At 37.4% G+C, this 18,118-nt stretch overlaps 2 protein-coding genes across 5 annotated transcripts in view; one reads left to right on the top strand and one right to left on the bottom strand.

Moving 5' to 3' along the window:
- Nucleotides 1-2,138: 2,138 nt before the first annotated feature.
- Nucleotides 2,139-8,318, top strand: RBIS (ribosomal biogenesis factor). 4 transcript variants are annotated; one of them, XM_061171947.1, is made up of 5 exons: nt 2,139-2,271; nt 2,888-2,999; nt 4,454-4,570; nt 6,761-6,877; nt 7,166-8,318. In XM_061171947.1, the coding sequence occupies exons 2-5, from the start codon at nt 2,991-2,993 to the stop codon at nt 7,235-7,237; spliced, it is 315 nt and encodes a 104-aa protein (XP_061027930.1). In that variant the 5' UTR covers nt 2,139-2,271; nt 2,888-2,990; the 3' UTR covers nt 7,238-8,318. The 4 variants fall into 4 exon arrangements, with proteins under 4 accessions (XP_061027930.1, XP_061027931.1, XP_061027932.1 ...); XM_061171948.1 differs by having other exon boundaries at nt 2,139-2,278; XM_061171949.1 differs by having other exon boundaries at nt 2,888-2,966; nt 7,166-8,193.
- Nucleotides 7,316-18,118, bottom strand: part of E2F5 (E2F transcription factor 5) — a 28,457-nt gene continuing 17,654 nt past the window's right edge. Inside the window, exons 2-8 of the mRNA XM_061171946.1 lie at nt 16,068-16,177; nt 15,014-15,175; nt 13,663-13,706; nt 12,343-12,407; nt 10,983-11,250; nt 9,070-9,117; nt 7,316-8,052 (exon numbers count right to left, since the gene is read on the bottom strand). Coding sequence (XP_061027929.1) covers nt 7,943-8,052; nt 9,070-9,117; nt 10,983-11,250; nt 12,343-12,407; nt 13,663-13,706; nt 15,014-15,175; nt 16,068-16,177 — 807 coding nt within the window. The 3' untranslated portion in view covers nt 7,316-7,942. The remainder of the gene's footprint in view (nt 8,053-9,069; nt 9,118-10,982; nt 11,251-12,342; nt 12,408-13,662; nt 13,707-15,013; nt 15,176-16,067; nt 16,178-18,118) is intronic.

The raw sequence follows: 18,118 nt of genomic DNA, 5'->3' as shown, positions 1-18,118 counted from the left end.
AACAGAAGCAATATTGTAATAAATTCAATAAAGACTTTAAAAATGGTCCACACCAAAAAAAAAAAAAAAAAACTTAAAAACAGTAAATAACCCAATAAAAAAAAAAAGCAATGCTTTCGTTCAGATAACTGAGTAGACAAGGGATGGATCTTTCTTCCATCTATGGCTGAATCCAAGGACTCCAATGATATCACCAAGGTCCTGTGTTCTGTTGTTCAGCTCTGTGTTCTTTTGCATTGCTCTTATTCTTTCCCACTGCAGACAGGCTTCCCTCAAGTTGCTGGAGGAGATGGCAACTAGCAGCCTCAATTTCACATCATCCCAGCAAAAGGATACTAAAAGCAAGAAGTGTCTCCACTAGCTCTCGCTGGAAAATCTTTAGAAGAGGACTGTAATTATTCATTCAACCAGGATCACTTAATGGGAGAAGAGTGGTTCCCCAGAAAGGGATGCTGAGCAGATAATGAATGTTCTCTGAAGCGGGTATTTACTGAGCGGCCATCTACATATGGGAAAGGGAGGCACAGAGAAATGAAGTAACTTTTCCACAGTCACACTGTTGGTAGGTAACAGAAGTAAACAGAAATCATGCCTTCTCACTCATACCTCATACAGTGCCTCTGCTCTTGCCTGTATAATCATGTTATTTCCGTGGTGTAAGTATCTCTATCTCACCATTTCGAAATGAAAGCTAGGCCCGTTAAGTTTTCATAAAGACTATAATGTCATTCCATTGCATCTATTTCTTTGTCTTCTGCATCTACATCAATAACTTCACATTCAAGGAACCATAATTATACTCACCTTATTAGCTTCAGTATTCCTGGATAACTCTGGCCTTGTGAAAGAATCTAATGGTTTTCTGTCGCTTTGATGTTACTTTGGTCTTGCCACCACACATTATGGGCATTTTATAATGCATTTTAAGGTGTTTTTAAAAGTCACTCTTTAGAAAAAATACAGAGTTTTAATAAAATTACATTGACAAGTAATTATTCCTCATTCCTTAACGTATTCCCTAATTTTTTGTGATGGACATAAACAATAAAATGATTTACTGTAAAAGTGGTTCACCTTTCTATAATCAGGCAAGTGGCTGATTTGGCGGGAAGAGGACTTGACCGAGAGCCAGCCCACGTGGATTCCAGTTTGGCTTTGTCAATTACTAGTTGTGTGGATACCGAAAATGGCTTAGACTCTGAGCCTCAGCATTCTCACTTGCAAAAGGGGAATGGTACTTTGGCCTTATTTTGATACTTAGAGCAGAACTCATGTACCGTTACAAAAATGATATAAAAATGTCAGTACTTCTACATTTGTTTAAAAGCTGGCTTTCCCTAAGACCGTAACAAAATAAGGAGGGAACAAGTGAAAACTGTTACCTTAGTGGAAAGATCCTCTTGGAAGAAGTGATTCGATTTTCTAGAAAACTCAACTCAGAACACCTTAACTGGGAAATATACACACACAGACATAAAACTGGAAGGCAAAAATGTTTCTTCTAAGATTTTCTAAGTTCCCTGATTCTTGTTTTACAACTTACTGATATTTTCTTGTGCCTCTGCTGTGCTGTCAGAAATTCTCATTTTGAAGCAAGGAAACTTCAATGAGAAAAGCATTTCAACTTTTGGCTCACTACAAATTTTCCCTTGGGAGATTATAGTTCTAGATCTGTTCCAGACATTAGGTTCTTTGTTCCTCCAACCAAACCCGGGACGCCACTCAGAGGTGCGCAGCGCCACCTCCTGGGAGCGCGGACAGAGCCAGCCAGCAGTAAGCGGCTGAGGGCCGACTACCTGTGTTACGGTCTGTGTGGCTCTGGTGACTCAGACACTTCGGGTGGTTTCTGTACACATACCCCCGCGAGGAACTCGAGACTTTGCCGCGTCTTCGACGCCTCAGCTAAGTAGAGGTTCTTAACCCAGCGAACGGCAAGGGATGTTAACAGGGAGGGTCCTGTGTTTAGGGAAGGGTGCTCCGCGGCTGACATGGTTCTATGGACAGGACTACGTTAGGTGGGTGGGAACCAGCCAATGGGCGGAACGACGCTCGGTGGGCGGAACGACGCACGGTGGGCGGGGCTTATCTCCGTCAGGACCAAGCTCACGGGGCAGCACTCCGCCCTGTGGGCGGAGTTTCGCTCGGTGGGCGGAACTACGACCTGAGAGAGGACCCTTGACTGGCTCCTTCATCCCGGAACTTCCTGGATCCTGCGCGTGCAGATGGCGTTACCTGGAGCTTAAACCCCTGCAAGAGGGTATCGGAGGACTGGTGAGAGGTTAATAGAAAAATTTTCCGGCGCGCTGGCGTGAAGTTTCCGCGGGTTGAGACAGGATTGGCCGTCCGCGGGCTGCTGCCGTCTGGCGGCTCCGTTCCGTCGTCGCTCGCTGCCTTAGGCAGTCCTACTCGGCCGCAGGCCTGCTGGCTCCGGCCTGAAACCCCCATGCCTGCTGGGCCTTCAGCCCACGGCAGGGTACCAGTTTTGGGTTGTTCTGTTGTCACCAGTTTCCACGTGGTTGTTAGAGAAAATCCCTATCCCCCTACCCCCCCCCCCAACTAGGCTATCAGCTTCTCCACGAACCTTCCTCAAGTCCCCACCTCTATTGGATCTTTCCCTTTTGTGACTCCACTCGTATGCTGTCAATTACAGCACCTATCTTTATGTTTCTTGTGTTTGTATATGTTTCATATGTATGTATATAGGTTCTGTACCACACTTGGTACATAGTAATTGATTAATGAATACTAGATGAATGGTTGGATTTTGGTTACTTATTGGAAGAATTTTAGATTATTTAATTTGGGGGTGGTTTATGTGTATTTTCTGCTTCTATAATAGTCATGTATTTTCTACTGTGTTCATTTTTTTTTTTTTTTTTTTTTTTAGAAGGAGTTCTGTTGGGGTTCGGAAGCATTGCTGTCTCTGTTGTTCCTGAGGCTAGACATTGAAGGAGGAGAGATACAATGTGAGCAAAGGGAAGAAAGGAAGAATGTGCAAGGTGTCTTCAGAGAGTAATTAGTAGACTAGAGTGGGTATAGAGAAATAGCAGGAGATACCTTTGATAGATTTATGCTAGAGTCAGGTTTCCAGCAATATGTCAGGACAAAGAATATTGCTCCTTGTGGGTTGGAGGAGCCACTGAAGGATTTTAACATTGGGACGGTTCATTTTATACCACTATGCAGAATAGACTTGAATGCATGTGGCTTAAGCCAGGGGTTGACAGTCTTTCTGTAAAGGGCCAAATAGTAAATATTTTAGGCTTTGCGAGCCACAGTTGTCGCAGGAAAGCAGCCACAGACAAAACATACATAATCGAATGGACATAGCTGCGTTCTAATAAAACGTCATTTACAAAGACAGGTGCCTGACCTGATTGGGTCCATGGGTATAGTTTGTCCCAACCCAGAGTCTAACCAAATAGTCCTAGGGACTAAAGCAGTAACCCAGTCCTGAACTAGGCAGTACTAAATCATGTTTTTGTACTGCATTTTTATTTATATACGAGAGGCCACATCACATAATGAGAGCTCAGGATCTAGTCTGCTTGGCTTTGAATCTTGGCATTCTCTGACTACTAATAGTGCGACAATGGGCAGATTAACTTCTCTTTGCATCAGTTTTTTTTTTTTTTAATCTATAAAATGAGGATAAAATAGTACCTCCTACAAAGTGTTGTTGTAAGGAGTAAATTAGTTAAAACACATAAAATGTTAGCATAGTGCTGTACATGTAATAGAAGCTTAATAAATCTTAACTATTAATATTTTTTAAATTGTTCCTCACGTGCATTGTTAAAGACAGGTTTGAGAGATGTTTCTCAAGTAGAATTTATAGGCTTAGTGTGTTTAGCTGTAAAACAAAGATAATACCTACAGTTTTTAGACGAGAGCCATTCACATAGAGGTGATGTGGAAGTCATGAAAGTAATTTAACGCGGGGGTTAGGAAGTGTAATATTAAGTACTGGTTTTGAGGAGGTGCACACAGGAGTGAAAATGGGGCAAGTAAAAAGGAATGAAAGAAGGAAGGAGAAGGGAGTCAGTCCTAGAGTATGAAAGGAACCAGAATGGAATAGCAGTATGTAAACTAGCAGAAGGATGGATGGTGATGGTTAGCGTTGTCAGATGCTGCAGAGAGCTGAATAAAAACAATTGTTGTGTTGAGAATATTAATTAATGACTCTAACTGGCAGAAATTAATGCAGAGCCTCTTATGGGCCAGGTGCTGGAGATGCAGAAAAGAATTAGCTTCACACTCTGCACTGAAACAGAAAAATCTAGTGGGACCAAAAGGACATGGAGATAATTTTAATACAAGCAGCAACTTTAAAAATAATCAGGAGTAAGGTGGAATTTCTTAGATTTAATTGGTACCTTTACTTCCAAAACTTAAATTGATTTAGTTTATAAATGTGGGCAACTTAATTGAGCTCCTTTTCTTTCTTTCCTAGACAATGGCCAAGAACAAACTAAGAGGACGGAAGTCCAGGAATGTATTCCACATAGCCAGCCAAAAAAGCTTTAAGGTTAAAAATAAAGCAAAACCAGTTACCACTAATCTGAAGAAGGTTAGTATCACTTAAGCACTCTGACTTTATTGTTTACAAGCAAAGCATAATTGTAAAGCTACTGAAAAACTGAATGCTAATATTTAAAACAGGTTCTTAGCCTTTCCTACAAAAGCAAGATGATTTTAAACATTTGTTTTAAAAAAGAAAAAAAGATGAAGAAAAATAACCTCCCTTTCTTGAATCCAAATGTGCAAAAAGAAGAAAGCATTTTAACTGCAAATGTATGAGGCTCCAAGTAACAGTTTTAATAGCTTTCTCAGAGCATAGAAATCATAAAAAACCATGGTATGGAAAAGTTATCTCTAAACTCATATATATTCAAGAAGCTTTCAACAGAGCCAAGACATGGAATGTCAGTCAACACCCATTCTTTTTCTCCTCGGTAATTCTTATTTTTCTGAAGATATCTAGAACTCAGATAAAAGCCTAAAAATAGAAGATAAAATATTTTGTTTCTTAAAATACAAAATTTGAAAAGAAAGCAGTTGCTCTATCTTTATTTCAAAATATTTGGGGAATGGGAAATTTCTTCAAGATTAAGTAGACTCCTTAAGAAGATTATTCAAGAAAATGTTTTCAAGCTTAAGTAGTAGGTGGAGTCACCTCTAGAGGACTTAGTAGTTATCATAATGGTCCATAGAAAAGTAACATTTTGTCTTTCAGTCTTCATGAACTAGCTGAGTTAAACTTTTTGATGGAGCAATTTCATGACTTTGGAAATGCTAAAAAGGAAATAAAGCTGGGTGATATGACTGGGGTTTGGGGGTGACAGTTTTAGATAGAATTGTCTTCAGGGTTGACATTGAAGCCAAGACCTGACTGATAGGAGCCAGTGATGCAAACTGCTGGGAAGTGTTGGGAGCAGCATGTTCTAGGCAGAAAGAATAGTGAGTGCAAAGACCCCCAGCTGGGTGAAGGCTTGGTGTATGTGAGGCAAATTATTTTGTTTGGATAGGAAGTCCTAGAAGCTTTATGGATGCTAATGGAAAAGATCTGTGGGTAGGCAGCCTGGTTGGAGAAAGTATCGAACACTTTTCTGACAAAGCAGCCTAACTTAGGGGGAGGTTGTACGATTGCCAGGCACTGTATAAATGGTAAATTGAAGTTGGTGGCCATGAACTTAAAGTGAAGCCAGTCAGCCAGTTATGATTTTCTACAGCTTCAGTTTGGGGCTCAGAAAAGGCTGATACTTGAGTTTAGCTAGGTTGCCAGGCAAGTCTGATTGAGGGAGAGAAGAGAAGGAGAGTTAAGAGGGTGTGAAGGAGTGACTGATTAGTGGTCATGGAATCTGTGCAGGCTAAAGGAAAAAGTGGGGATATGAAAATGTGAACAATAGTGAACTTGGTAGGAAAAGATTTCAGTGAGATTTAAGAATTATTAATAAAATAAGTGAATAGAAGGATAGGAGGTGGTGCGGTAACAGGTAATGATGCAGCCTAAGGTAATGCATGGGAGTGATGGCAAGGTAGGTCGTGGAAAAGACCCCTGGAGATGAGGACCTGAAGAGATTAAGAAGCTATAGGATAGGTTTTTGTTGTAGCCACTAAGCAGCGACGCCAGGCGTGAGAGGGGTCAGTGAGCCATGGTTTGAGATCTTTCACAAAGGAGCAAGTAATCATGGTGTTGGTAGGTGACAGTAATGAGGAGAGGGGTGTCAGAATGTCCTGATGCATAAAATGCAAAAGAGCCAAAAGTTTTGAAGGAGAAAGAGTTGGGTGAGCAGCTGTGAAGAAAAAGAATACCACCCCCACCTTTCAGATTCAAGCGAGGAAGGCTACAGGGGCCACTGTCCTCAAGAGACTGCCAGGCACTTCCATCAAGGAAGGATTCAGAGACGTACTGTTAGAAGGACCCTGGAAGCATGCCATCCAGGTTCCTCATTTTACAGATGAGAGACGATAGCACCGTAGCTTAGAAAGATCGTGGTCACATATTTTGGCCTGCTTATACCAGGAAACTCAAGGTATGAGGTATATCCACACAATTCTTATTTTTTAAAAAACAGAACCTTTTGTCTAAAATGTCCCAATAAGACTGTAAGAATTTTAGTGTAAATTGTCTCCACAAATTGGTAGGATTGATAAGAGTTTATAGATTTGGGGGGTAACAAGATTAAATTAAGGTTGCCTATATTTTTATGCTTAATGGTTGTGAGATCACGGATTAAGGCTCTCTTTTTTTTTAAAGATAAACATCATGAACGATGAAAAAGTTAACAGAGTGAATAAAGCTTTTGTAGATATACAAAAGGAACTTGCACACTTCTTAAAAGGCCTTTCCCTTGAACCTCTGCAGAAACAGCTGGTGAGTGGAAATCACTTCCTTTTGTTCTGGCTAATAAACTGAAGGCTAATAAATTAAACTCCAAATTTTCAAAGCCTGTATTGATTGTAATTTTTAGTATTTGGCTCTGTAGTATGTATAGCTTATTCAGACTTTAAAACATTGAGTCTAAAATATGGGAATTTATTGTTCTATTTCCAAAAGTACAACTAGAAGAAATTATATTGAATAATAGATTATATGTCAGTAGATTATGTCATTTTTGTTTGCTATTGTTATCTAAATTTTTAAATGTAATTTTCTCTCCAGATTCCTCAGCAGTCTCATGAAAACGAACCAGTTAATGTTGATGAAGCTACAAGATTAATGGCTCAGTTGTAATACACTGGTGATGCATCAAATTCCCCAAAAAGACCAATAAATTAAATGCTTTATACAATTTTATTTTTAAAAATCTTGTTAATGTACAGGCATTGGCACATTTTAAAAACAAACTACATAAACAGATCTTTCCTATAACCTAGGAAAGTGGAATGTCAGAAGTCAACAAAATGTGATAAACTTAAAGTGCTAAAACAGAAGGCACTTCACAAAATCTGTTCACTGAAACAGTTAATATATCCTAGTTTACACTCTTCACTTTATAAGTGGCAGTGAATGTCTGGATCAGAGGATACACAGAAATATGGACAGTCTCGTGGCAGTAAAAATGTAAGACAAACAAATGATGAGCCCTTGGCCAACTTTTTTGTTTTTGATGACCTTAAGTCTACTTTAACTTTCCTCTCATATAAGGAAAAAAACAGAAGGATTCAGAATGGGAGGAAAAGTTGAAATTCCAGAATGTAATTACTTGAGGGTAGGGAGTTGGTGGATATGAAATCACTTTTTCCCCTGAAGCAATCAGAATCCTTTGTTCTTATGGTTGAAGTTTTGTGAAGTAAAAAAGAAAGTACTAGGGAAGAACATTTCAGAATCAGTGAACTAAAAAGGTGTTACATTCATAATTTTAAATACTTAGGTTATTAAGACGTCTAAAATGTTACACAGTTAGAGGTAGATAACAGTCCCAAGTTTCCATGGAATCTAATAATTTAGTATCTGGACATCAAACAGATCACAAACTCCTTCATTATCGTCTAAATTAAAGTTGTAGTCATCTGCCGGGGTCGGAGAAAGCCGTAAAAGCGGAAACACTGCAAGCAAAAAATAAATTCAGTGTTAAAGATGGTTTCTACATACAGGTAATGATGTCTAACATAAAATACTATCAAAAACATCAAGCCAAATTATGTTTCCCATGTTATACAGCAATTTTTAAGAAATATATAATAGGAAATGTAATGATCAAATTAATGACTTGTATTTTGTGTATATTTTGAAAGATTCTTCTTTAAAGACACTTTATGCATTGATTATAAGTGTTAGCTTGAGAAATAGAAGTTAATTTTTATTGGTTGAACTTGTCACTAAAATTTATGATTCAGAAACACTGGTCAAAGTATTTTCTCTGATCTGCTAAATAAGCTACCACTTTGAAAACAGAGAAAGGAACTAGACATAAATTAATAAATATGCTGAAATTCTCTGCTTTTACAGAAGTGTTTGATAAATGTCTAAGTGGTTACTGTGCCATTGGCTGATTTAACAGCTGCCACTTCCTAGGTCTCGGCTATACATATTTGTTAGGAACCAGGACTCTGAATCCAAGAACTTTTAGAAAGGTGAGGCCCAGAGAGTAATTGTTAAAGTAACTACCATATTATAGCTAGTTGATTTTTAAAAATTATTTCAGATTAGACGATGATGTGGCTAATCTTAGTAATACTGACTTTACATTGGCAGCTTGAAATTGGCCATGGTAGGAGTGTTTACAAAACTATGTTTTCAGATTTCCTGTTGACTCAGATACACTGTTTTACTCTTCTTGGCCAAATTCTTCAGGTGTAAAAAGGGCTAGTATGCCAACAATTTAGAAGTTTATTCAGTAAAGGTGATAAGTATCCCCTTATGAATTCTTTTTCCTCAAAATGCAGGCAAAAAATTCTGAAGGATGCCTATAACTTACTGTAAATTTCATGAATCATCATAGTACATTAAGCAGTTAAAAAATATAGGTTCTTCATTTCTTTTATATCATGTGCCACTCATAAATTCTAGAAAAGCATTATTGATGTATAAGGTTATATTTATTAAATCTTTTAACTACTTACCATCAGAAGACATTAACTCATCAATGATATCTCCACTAATAGATCCCGCTGGAAAGAGAAAGATAAAGTTTTTTTACACTTCTCTTTATATATTTTAACAGCAAAAAGGCAGTTATATTTAAACAGCATATATTTAAACAGTATATATTAAGCAGTTATATTTAACATCAGCATCTTGATTAAAAGTACGAAATTAAAGTACTAGAACTTTATGGAAACAGAATTTTCATGACACCTAATCTGTACTTGGCATTACTTTTAAACTTCTGAACTCAAGATTTAGCCCCAAAAACTCATCATTGTTTTCCCAAAACTGACTCCTCAGTTTTTAAAGTCAGTGTTGCCATAATTCTCCCAATGACCCAACCTTAAAAGTGCAACATCACTTTACAGTCCTGTTAACTTTATCTTCAGATCTCACACATCAAAGGTTACTTATTTTGCCTAAAGAGTATTTCTCAAATCTTCCTTATTTCTCTTTCCAATCCCATTGTCATCACCCCATTTTAGCCTCAGTGTTCTCTCACAGTTGCATAACTGCAAACATCTTATCTTCTGTCTTCATTGCCTCTAATATCTTCTTCCCAGGGCCAAAAGCCTCTTCTTTCCTCATCACGTTACTTCTGTGCTCACCAGTATACAGTTCTAAACGTGCCACTTCCCTGGTCACAAATCTTCATTGGTTTATAGGTCCAAGTCCTAACTCAGTCTGATATTCAAGGCCCTCTCTAATCTGGCCCCAAATTGTTTTCTTTACTATTTCCAAATACAAAATCATGTACAGAAATGAAATGCTCAAAAGTTTCTTTAATGCTTTGTGAAAGCCAATGTACTAATTGTGTCTGAGCTAAACCATAAGCCTGCCTACTTTATTCTTCCCAATTAGATTATAAGCTTTTGAAAGATGACACTTTCTGTTGTGCATCCCTATGGCCTATGGTGTGGAAATACTTATAGGGGAAGGATATGGGCAACAAGAAGCTGAAAAATATTCTGTGTCTAGTTAGATCTTTTTAGTGTCACTCTTACCTATTGTGAACTCAAAGAGTAGACCACATCCCAAAAGGATAAAGGTAAAAATAAACAAATTGGAATATATACAATATAGTTTTTAAATTATCTGCAATACTACGTCTAGATTGCATGGCAGTCATTCATTCAGCAACCATGGGTCCTTTATTTGGAACCACTAAGGAGTTGGTAAATACCTAGCCATGTAATAATCAAGGGAAAAGGACTGGATGCTGAGGAAATTTTATAAATTTAAGAAATGTGGCCCCTATTCCTGATGCCCAGTTTTTAGCTATTTATCATTCACAGATCAAACAACTTAGGAAGGCAAAATTTCCTAAATAATTGGAGTTGAGACCACTTATCGACTCTATAAAACTAAGCTTTCCAAATAAAGTGTAACAATAGAGAATACAGAGAAACAGGAGACATAAGTCACTATAGTCATCCCTAGTATGATTTTTATTAAACGTAGAACAAATTTCAATTATATATACTAGAGTTACTAAGAGATAAAAGAACCTTACAAAGTAAATCTCAGATAAAAAGCTGACATGTAAATAGTAAAAGGGGGGTGGGGGAACAAATTTGGTTTAATTCCAAAAATGGAATCCTAAGGAAAACTGCAAATACATATATTTACACAGTCTATGAAACAAGTAGTAGTAGTATAATTATAGACAGGATCTGTTTTTTAAATTTTCCTCATAATACATATTCCAGTGCTGGGCACACAGAAGACACAAAATTAATACTTGTTGATCAGGTTTACTATTTTGCCTCCTATACTAGATAATAGAATAACATCACAATTGAGAAATTCAGAAAAGCTCTCCAACTTGGTCAACACAGTATTCATATTTTCCCCTCTCTACTTTTTAAAACAAAGGCTCTGAACCCACCTGAAGATAACTCTGTGGCTGGAGTCTGCTGAAGATTCTGGCTTCTTTCGGAGACATGTTGCTCAGGCAGGTTCTGAGTTGCCATGTTGGATTTCTGTGGAGGCACTGGAGTTGAGGGCTGAGAGGAAGGCTGTGTGAGGTCATCAGGTGGGGGAACAGGAAAAACCACGGGCTTAGAGGAGCTGGACTCTTTATTTATAAGCAGCACGTGGATAGGTCCTGAATGACTCTTCAGATTGATCTGGTATTTCTTTTGTCCATTCTGACCCTTTGAAGTTATTGGGCATAAACAAATGAATAAAGGTCAACATTTCTAGGTAAGCTGAAACATTAAAAATAAGACAGGCAAAGCTATAGGGACTAACTAAATATGACAAAATTAAGTCGTTAAGTCAAAACAGAGAGACCAAGAGTAGAATGGGATATTGAGTGCTATAAACCACTTGCCCCTAAAAGTAAGCTTTTCTTAAATACTGGGCATCAAAAACTCCCAGTTGTAGAATTCTGGAAACCATCTATTTGTGTGTAATTATACATGTCAGTGTGCAGCAGCGCTCCAAGCATTCTCCACATGTATGGAACTCCATCCCCTGGCATCGGCCGCCATTGATGTGGTCATCTCAATGTGCGGTCTTAAATGGCAGCTATTTCACAGGTCAAAACTTTTTTTCATTCAGCAAAGCACAAAGACAACTGAGTTTTCCTATAGAGATATAAATGTAAAGTCCCCCCATTTCAAAAAGGTAATTTGTATCCCGAGGCTTCAGAAACCAGTAATGTAAACGCCTAAATACAAAGTTCTAGAATAGCTGGGAGAAGAGAGGGAGGTGATAACAGTAATTTTTTCTACCTCTTTTTTGATTGTTATAGTTTTCAAATCAGTTTGTTTCAGGAAATTTGAATCTGAAAACTAAAATCATGAAATTTATATTAGCATAGAGTCAATAAATATCTCTGACTCAATAAGCCAGAAAATGTTTTTTTAAAGACCTAATTTAAAGCAATATATTATTGTTGATATTTAAAGTGAACTTTTTCCTCAGGATTGTTATATTGGTTATAGATATAGTCAAACTGATGTTTTAAGATTATTGGCTATATCATTACTCATTCCTTGATGTCTTCTAGCTCAAATAAAATCAAATTTTAAAAAAAGTAAAATGTTAAATGATTCATTCAGTCACTTCCATAATCTTACCAAAGTACTGAAGACATCTAAATTCAGATATCAGTACTTTCAAACAGACAACTTAAAAGCAGTAACTTGAAAAGTGTTTGCAATTAGCTCATGTTCAGCTAAAGAAAATATATTTGTCCGTCTTGTAGATCCATTTTAACAAAAGTTATCCTACATACATACCATTTCTGGAATAGGTACCTCCAGCTGTGTACCAGAAGGTGCTTGAATGGCCAAAAGTGTATCACCTGGTCAAAAAAATTAAGAAAGATTTTTACATTTTAGAAAATAGTACTGATCCTGTAATACAGTGGCCAAGAGTGTGGGGTGGCCAAGAGTGTGGGCTGTGGAGTCAGAATGCTTGGATTTGAATCCCAAGCTAGGTAACCTTGGGCTTTAGTTCTTAATTCTGTAAAATGGAGGCAATATAACTTACTGCATAGGGTTTTTTTTGAGGATTAAATGAGGCAGTATATGTGTTAGACCTTAGAACAGGTTAAATGTGTTAGCTCTATTCTCATAAACAAATTGCTTTCACCCAATCTCACGTCAAGTCTGAGATTCTCGAAACCTTTTAGCCTTAGTTAAGTAACACTGTTTAGTTGAAGTATTTATACTACTTAAATGACTGGAGATACTAGAGATTAGGTATGATATAGTGAAATCTTAAGCTTAAGTGAACTTACTTTTGAAGCCAAATTCTACAGCAGTCTCTGCTGAGTTGAAGATTAAAAATACTTCCCCAAACTTTCTTTGAAAACTTGGGAAATATGGTGGCAAAGTAGAGCAATAAGCCCACATATATTACCAGCGTAGTCTTAGATGAAAGTCAGATTCCACTTGGCAAGGTGTTCGGCAGATTATTTTTTGTATGTGCATGATACAAGACTGTCCTTTTTTAATAGGTCATGCACAATTAAATCTGTATGCAAAATTTCATTTTACTTGTATTATATATATTATGGAAATACAGCCCCCACCCCCCATTTTAGTTACTAATACATTGTCATCTTAAGGGGAAAACATGGAGGCTGGGGGTGGAATAGGGTGAGGAATAATTTTCCCGATTATAAAATGGATAAACCTTACCCTGCCTTCATGCTTTCTTTGGGTTCCATTTGTGACCAGCACACTTGCTACATATATTTTCATAAACAGTGCCAATGAGAACCGTGTTCTAGTTCAAGTTTAGTCATTGACTCTGTGATTCTGTGACTTTGAGACTGTTGCTTAATCCCTCTCTGAGTTAGGTGCCTCTCCCACACATAGTTTATACCTACCGATGTGGGAAATGAAGTGAAAGCTGGGAAAAGCAGTTATTGTCATGGGAACAGAAATGAAAGCAGCCTATCAATACATGGCACTGTAGAGTGAGACCCAAAAATGTCCACAAGTCCTGAAAATAATGACTTAGGGTGAGTGCATGGAAAATTTTGAATCACGTTACACTAAATAGGTTGATCAAAGGAAGAATGTAAGAAAAAATTTACTAACAGTACTTACCATTAAAGCAATTACAGATGTCTTCATGAGTTACATAGGAAAATGTACTGTCATAGAGTTAAGGAAACAACATTTATATCAAGGTCTAGACGTTTAAATTAAGATAATAAATCTGAAGGCCAAAATAAACAAAATGACCAAATGCATGAAGGGACTGTCACATATGGTCAGATGAAAAAGAACACAAGTCTTTAGTCTGAAAAGGCAAAGACAATCACATAAAGGTCCATAAGAGAAGTGTCCATCCTTTGCTCTAAGAAGAAGCCACTTTTGATTTCTCTGTCATTGAGAACTCTTGGGAGAGAGATGGAAAACACATTCCTCATGGAGACAGGAGCTTCAGGGGGAAGGATATTGATGGGAAAAAGGATGCTCTCAGTGGGAGTGAAGAGCAACTATACAAGCCTCTGCATCGAGAATCTTCTTGGGTCATGGTTTGGGGAATTGGGAGTGGCCACAATCTTGTAAAGCAGTGCAGCAAAGTGCATGATCAACTAGTTCAATGCTTTTTGAATCTTGGGGTTCCACAAGGCACAGTTGAAGACCCCCATTATTATCAAACTGTTAAGGAGTTCTGATCATAGAAAGGAAATAACAAATGAGACCATGGACTTGTTCACCAAAGACAAGACAACACGAAAAATAAATTGTATACATTAGTCAAAAGTTCATAAGAGGTGGTACAAGATAAATGTAGTTAAAATGTTCCATATGACTACAGGTAAGTTCACAAATCAAGAGAGTCACAGATATCTAAGAGAACACAGTGATTGTAAGAAACACATGGAGTATATCACTAATGATTTTTTCCCCCCAATATAATAGATAAACCAGCCTTGGAACCCCACCCTCCAGTAAATACTGTCTTTGGGTTAATATTAGGCGGAATGTATCCTGGACTGATTGCAGGCCTGTAATATTTCATTTTCAAACCAAAATTAATTTTTCAAAACTTTGAGAGTTGCTGAATTTTTACTACTTCAGAACACTGAATGATTTAAGTACAGAACAATGATTTAAGTATGTCTATGCACTTAATGACTTCCAAATTCGCAGACCCCCTAAGCACACTTTAGCTAGCATGTTACATCCTATCAGTGGGTAGACTGAATGTAGGTGAATTTCTTTTTCTCAATGCAACACAGTAATGGTGCTAACTGATGCACTGTATAACTTAAAAAGGTAAAAATTTTAAAATATTAGTATAAATCATTAGAAGAATTATAAAATTAAAATGTTATATTCACTTGCAAAACTGAACTCTCTAAAAACACTAGAATAAAGTAATTGATCTTCAGACTGAAAGAATATATAGATATTATGTATACGTATAGCTTATTTAAAAGGATATCTATTATTAATGGAGTCGTCCATCACATTTTTGATGCTTTGCTGTAGCCACAACTTCTGCTGATCAAGTTCTCTTTCCTTCAGTTCTAGATCTTCAATTTTGGCTTTAAGATATCTTAATCTATCTATGACTTCTTTAGTATTACAACCAGCACCTACACCTCTTAAAAACATATGAGAATTAATATCCCCAGTATCAGACCCAGGTAAACATCACTTAATTTTTGTAGTAGTAAAACTCACTGAATATATTCAAGACAAAAATCTTTACACTCTTCTAAAAATCAAGCATTAAAATCCTTAGAAAATTTAAGCACCATATACCTCTGAACATGTTTGCTTAGACAATTTATTGCCAAGAACAACCAAAGTACAAAAATTCTCAACATGTTCTAGTGTGCTTTTTGTCTTTTAGAAGGTCAGGCTGGTGACTGAGGCACCAGAGGATGTCAAAGTCAAATTGTCACACTGGAAGTCTCATTATATAGACTGAGATGCTGGTAAAACACATTACAACCTCTTGATATATTTTGGTGGGATTTTTGGCTAAGATAAACCAAAAAATTAAGGCTAAAGGGGACAAATTTGTGGAACAGAAAGCGTTTATCACACTCAAACATACAACAGTTAACAAATGACAACATGCATTTCAACTAACCATTATTTACAAAGTACATACTCCTGTGTATAAGACACAGTTCCTGTTTTCAAGGAGTTTATACTAGGTGGGCAGATAAATACTTAGGCAGAGAGGAATTAATAATACAAAGCAGTATGCAGTGTGTACCAAATGAGTAGCTTGAGGGAGACAGTAAGATTTTAATTTTAAGAGTGTAAATTAAACAGTGGAGTGAGCAAGGGGACATCCCAACATAGAAGTGACACATACAGAAGCCCAAAGAGGTGTGTCCAGGGACACAGGTGGGCCTGGTGTGACTAGAGTAGATGGCTGAAATAGAGGCCTTCAGAGAGGCAAATGGTAGAAAGGTCAGATCTTACAGAGCACTGATAAGAAAATCAAAGGTTTTAGAACAGAGTACTGGTTTGTAACTTACTTCCATTGTATACTATTTTTTGACTTTTTTTCAATTAGGTCAATTCCTTCCAAGACATTGGTGATATCATAAATTCTTCTCTTTTGCCTCACTGCCAAAGTATCTGCAGCCTGTTTAAAAGAAAAAAAAAAAAAAAAAAGGAAAGAACAATGAAATAAATTACATTTCGTATTTTAAGGCCAAAAAGGCTTTGGTTATTAAGGTCACAGCATAACAGCCCAATCCTAAATCTGACCCAGTCAGCTGCTTGGGTATGTGCAAATCAACCCTCAAACACTGAAAATACCAAATAAATTATTCCATTTAAAAGCCAGCAGATGTTGGAATGGAAAAAAAAATGAAGAGGTCGTGACACGAAGCCCACAAAAATTAAAGAACACAATAAGAATACTTCATATCACCTTATGGGCTAATCCTGAAAAGGCACTGCTAATTGTCACTTCCTATCTTATTTCTCCGTTCATAAACAGTCTTGTCTAAAGACAGCCTTAATTACTTTTTAAAACTTTGAAAAATTATATGTCAGCGGCTTTTAAATAATGAAGTCAAGATACTTGGGGGAAAATTCTGAATTATACACACATTGTAATACCTTGAAATACACAATCTGCATTTTTTAAACTCACAGTGAAAAGAGAGGAATGAATCATGCCATCCCAATACAAAGCATAAAATCTACAAGAAATCAAAATCTATAGCACAAGGTTGTGGTACTAGCAAACACAAAAGCTTGGTAGTTTCACTCACATTAGGTAAGACCAACGAAAATAATTAATGCTATCATGTCATGAATGAATTGAGGAATGCTGGACAGTTCCTCTAACTAGTTCTCACTCACATGTCTGACATTTGTTCCCCAATAGTACAAACAGAACCTCTAAGACGAGGTTACCTTACAGCTTCTTTTTTCAGAGTGGATTAGACAACAGACTGTCTTGAATGTGGAGTCACATTGTAAGATTCATGGTAGTAATGGTAAACACATTTATGTCCTTACTGACAATATTCAGTACATATGTACAAGATTTCGTTTCATATAGTTAGTTACCAACTACCCCAGGGCATCACTACCTTCTTGATTCTGTAAAAAAGTACCTCCTACAAAAACCCAGGACAGCATTTTGTTTCCTTCCACAGGGAGCATGTGCAACAAACAGCAACTGTTCACTTCACAGGCATGTGGAACCTGTAAGTGAAATGTCGGTTCTATCAATCTCGTCGTTGTGTTACCCAAAATACCAGGTTACTGTTGTCCAATCACGCAGGTCTTCGGGAAGGGGATTCATGCCTCAAACAGTGGACCTGGAGGGTAAGTAGGAAGTGGCAGAGAGAAGGAAGAACCAGAGCGTGAGGCTGTTTGAATCCCCAACTCTGACTAGAGTTTGGCTCCATCTCTTCTAGAAAACGAGAAAATGAAAAAGAGGACTAGGCATTGTTTCATCGATATCCTCTTCCTTGTACTTAGCAATTTCCTCTCTGTTTCACCTACCATCGTAGAGTTTTTGTCCTTGAGCGTGAGGCTGTCTTTCTGAAGAGCAGTCATCTACTGCAAAGCTAACTGTAAAATCTTAAGTTGTGAATGCACGTTTCACTTCCCTCTTGAGAAGTAGCCCGCAGCACTCCAAGCCAGCTCTGTGCTATCCGTAGCTACGGACTCATACAGAAAAGCCGTCACAACCACAGCAATAGCTCACCAGGTAGGGTATTAAAATATGTCTGTACGAACCAGATCGCAGAGCTATTCTAGGTCACTGGGCAAAGAGCCATGAGATCTCACTTTTAGCTCAAAACTTGTAAAAAAGTATCTCATTTATAATTTATTACTGCTTAACAATTATAAAATTAAACACTTGATTTCCAAAACTAAGCATTATTTCTTAAATATTTCCTATTTAAATATATAAACATATACATGACCAACATTAGAAAGGATCTCCAGGAAGCTTTTATTTTAGCAGCTGCATCATCCTTCTGAAGTCAGGTTCTGGAGCTAGGCACACCACGATCCAACCTCAGCCCTGCCACTTCCTGTCTTCAGTTGGCTTCAAACT

Source organism: Eubalaena glacialis, chromosome 17 (assembly GCF_028564815.1).
Source record: "Eubalaena glacialis isolate mEubGla1 chromosome 17, mEubGla1.1.hap2.+ XY, whole genome shotgun sequence".
Lineage (NCBI taxonomy): Eukaryota > Metazoa > Chordata > Mammalia > Artiodactyla > Balaenidae > Eubalaena > Eubalaena glacialis.
Note: the sequence above shows the minus strand (reverse complement) of the source record. Positions and strands in the feature narration are given on the sequence as shown.

Bases quoted from the DNA above. Each gene is read 5' to 3' on its own strand.
- RBIS (XM_061171947.1), top strand. The intron at 4,571-6,760 runs GTTAGTATCACT...TTTTTTTTAAAG, and splicing joins TTACCACTAATCTGAAGAAG to ATAAACATCATGAACGATGA. The intron at 6,878-7,165 runs GTGAGTGGAAAT...TTTTCTCTCCAG, and splicing joins AACCTCTGCAGAAACAGCTG to ATTCCTCAGCAGTCTCATGA.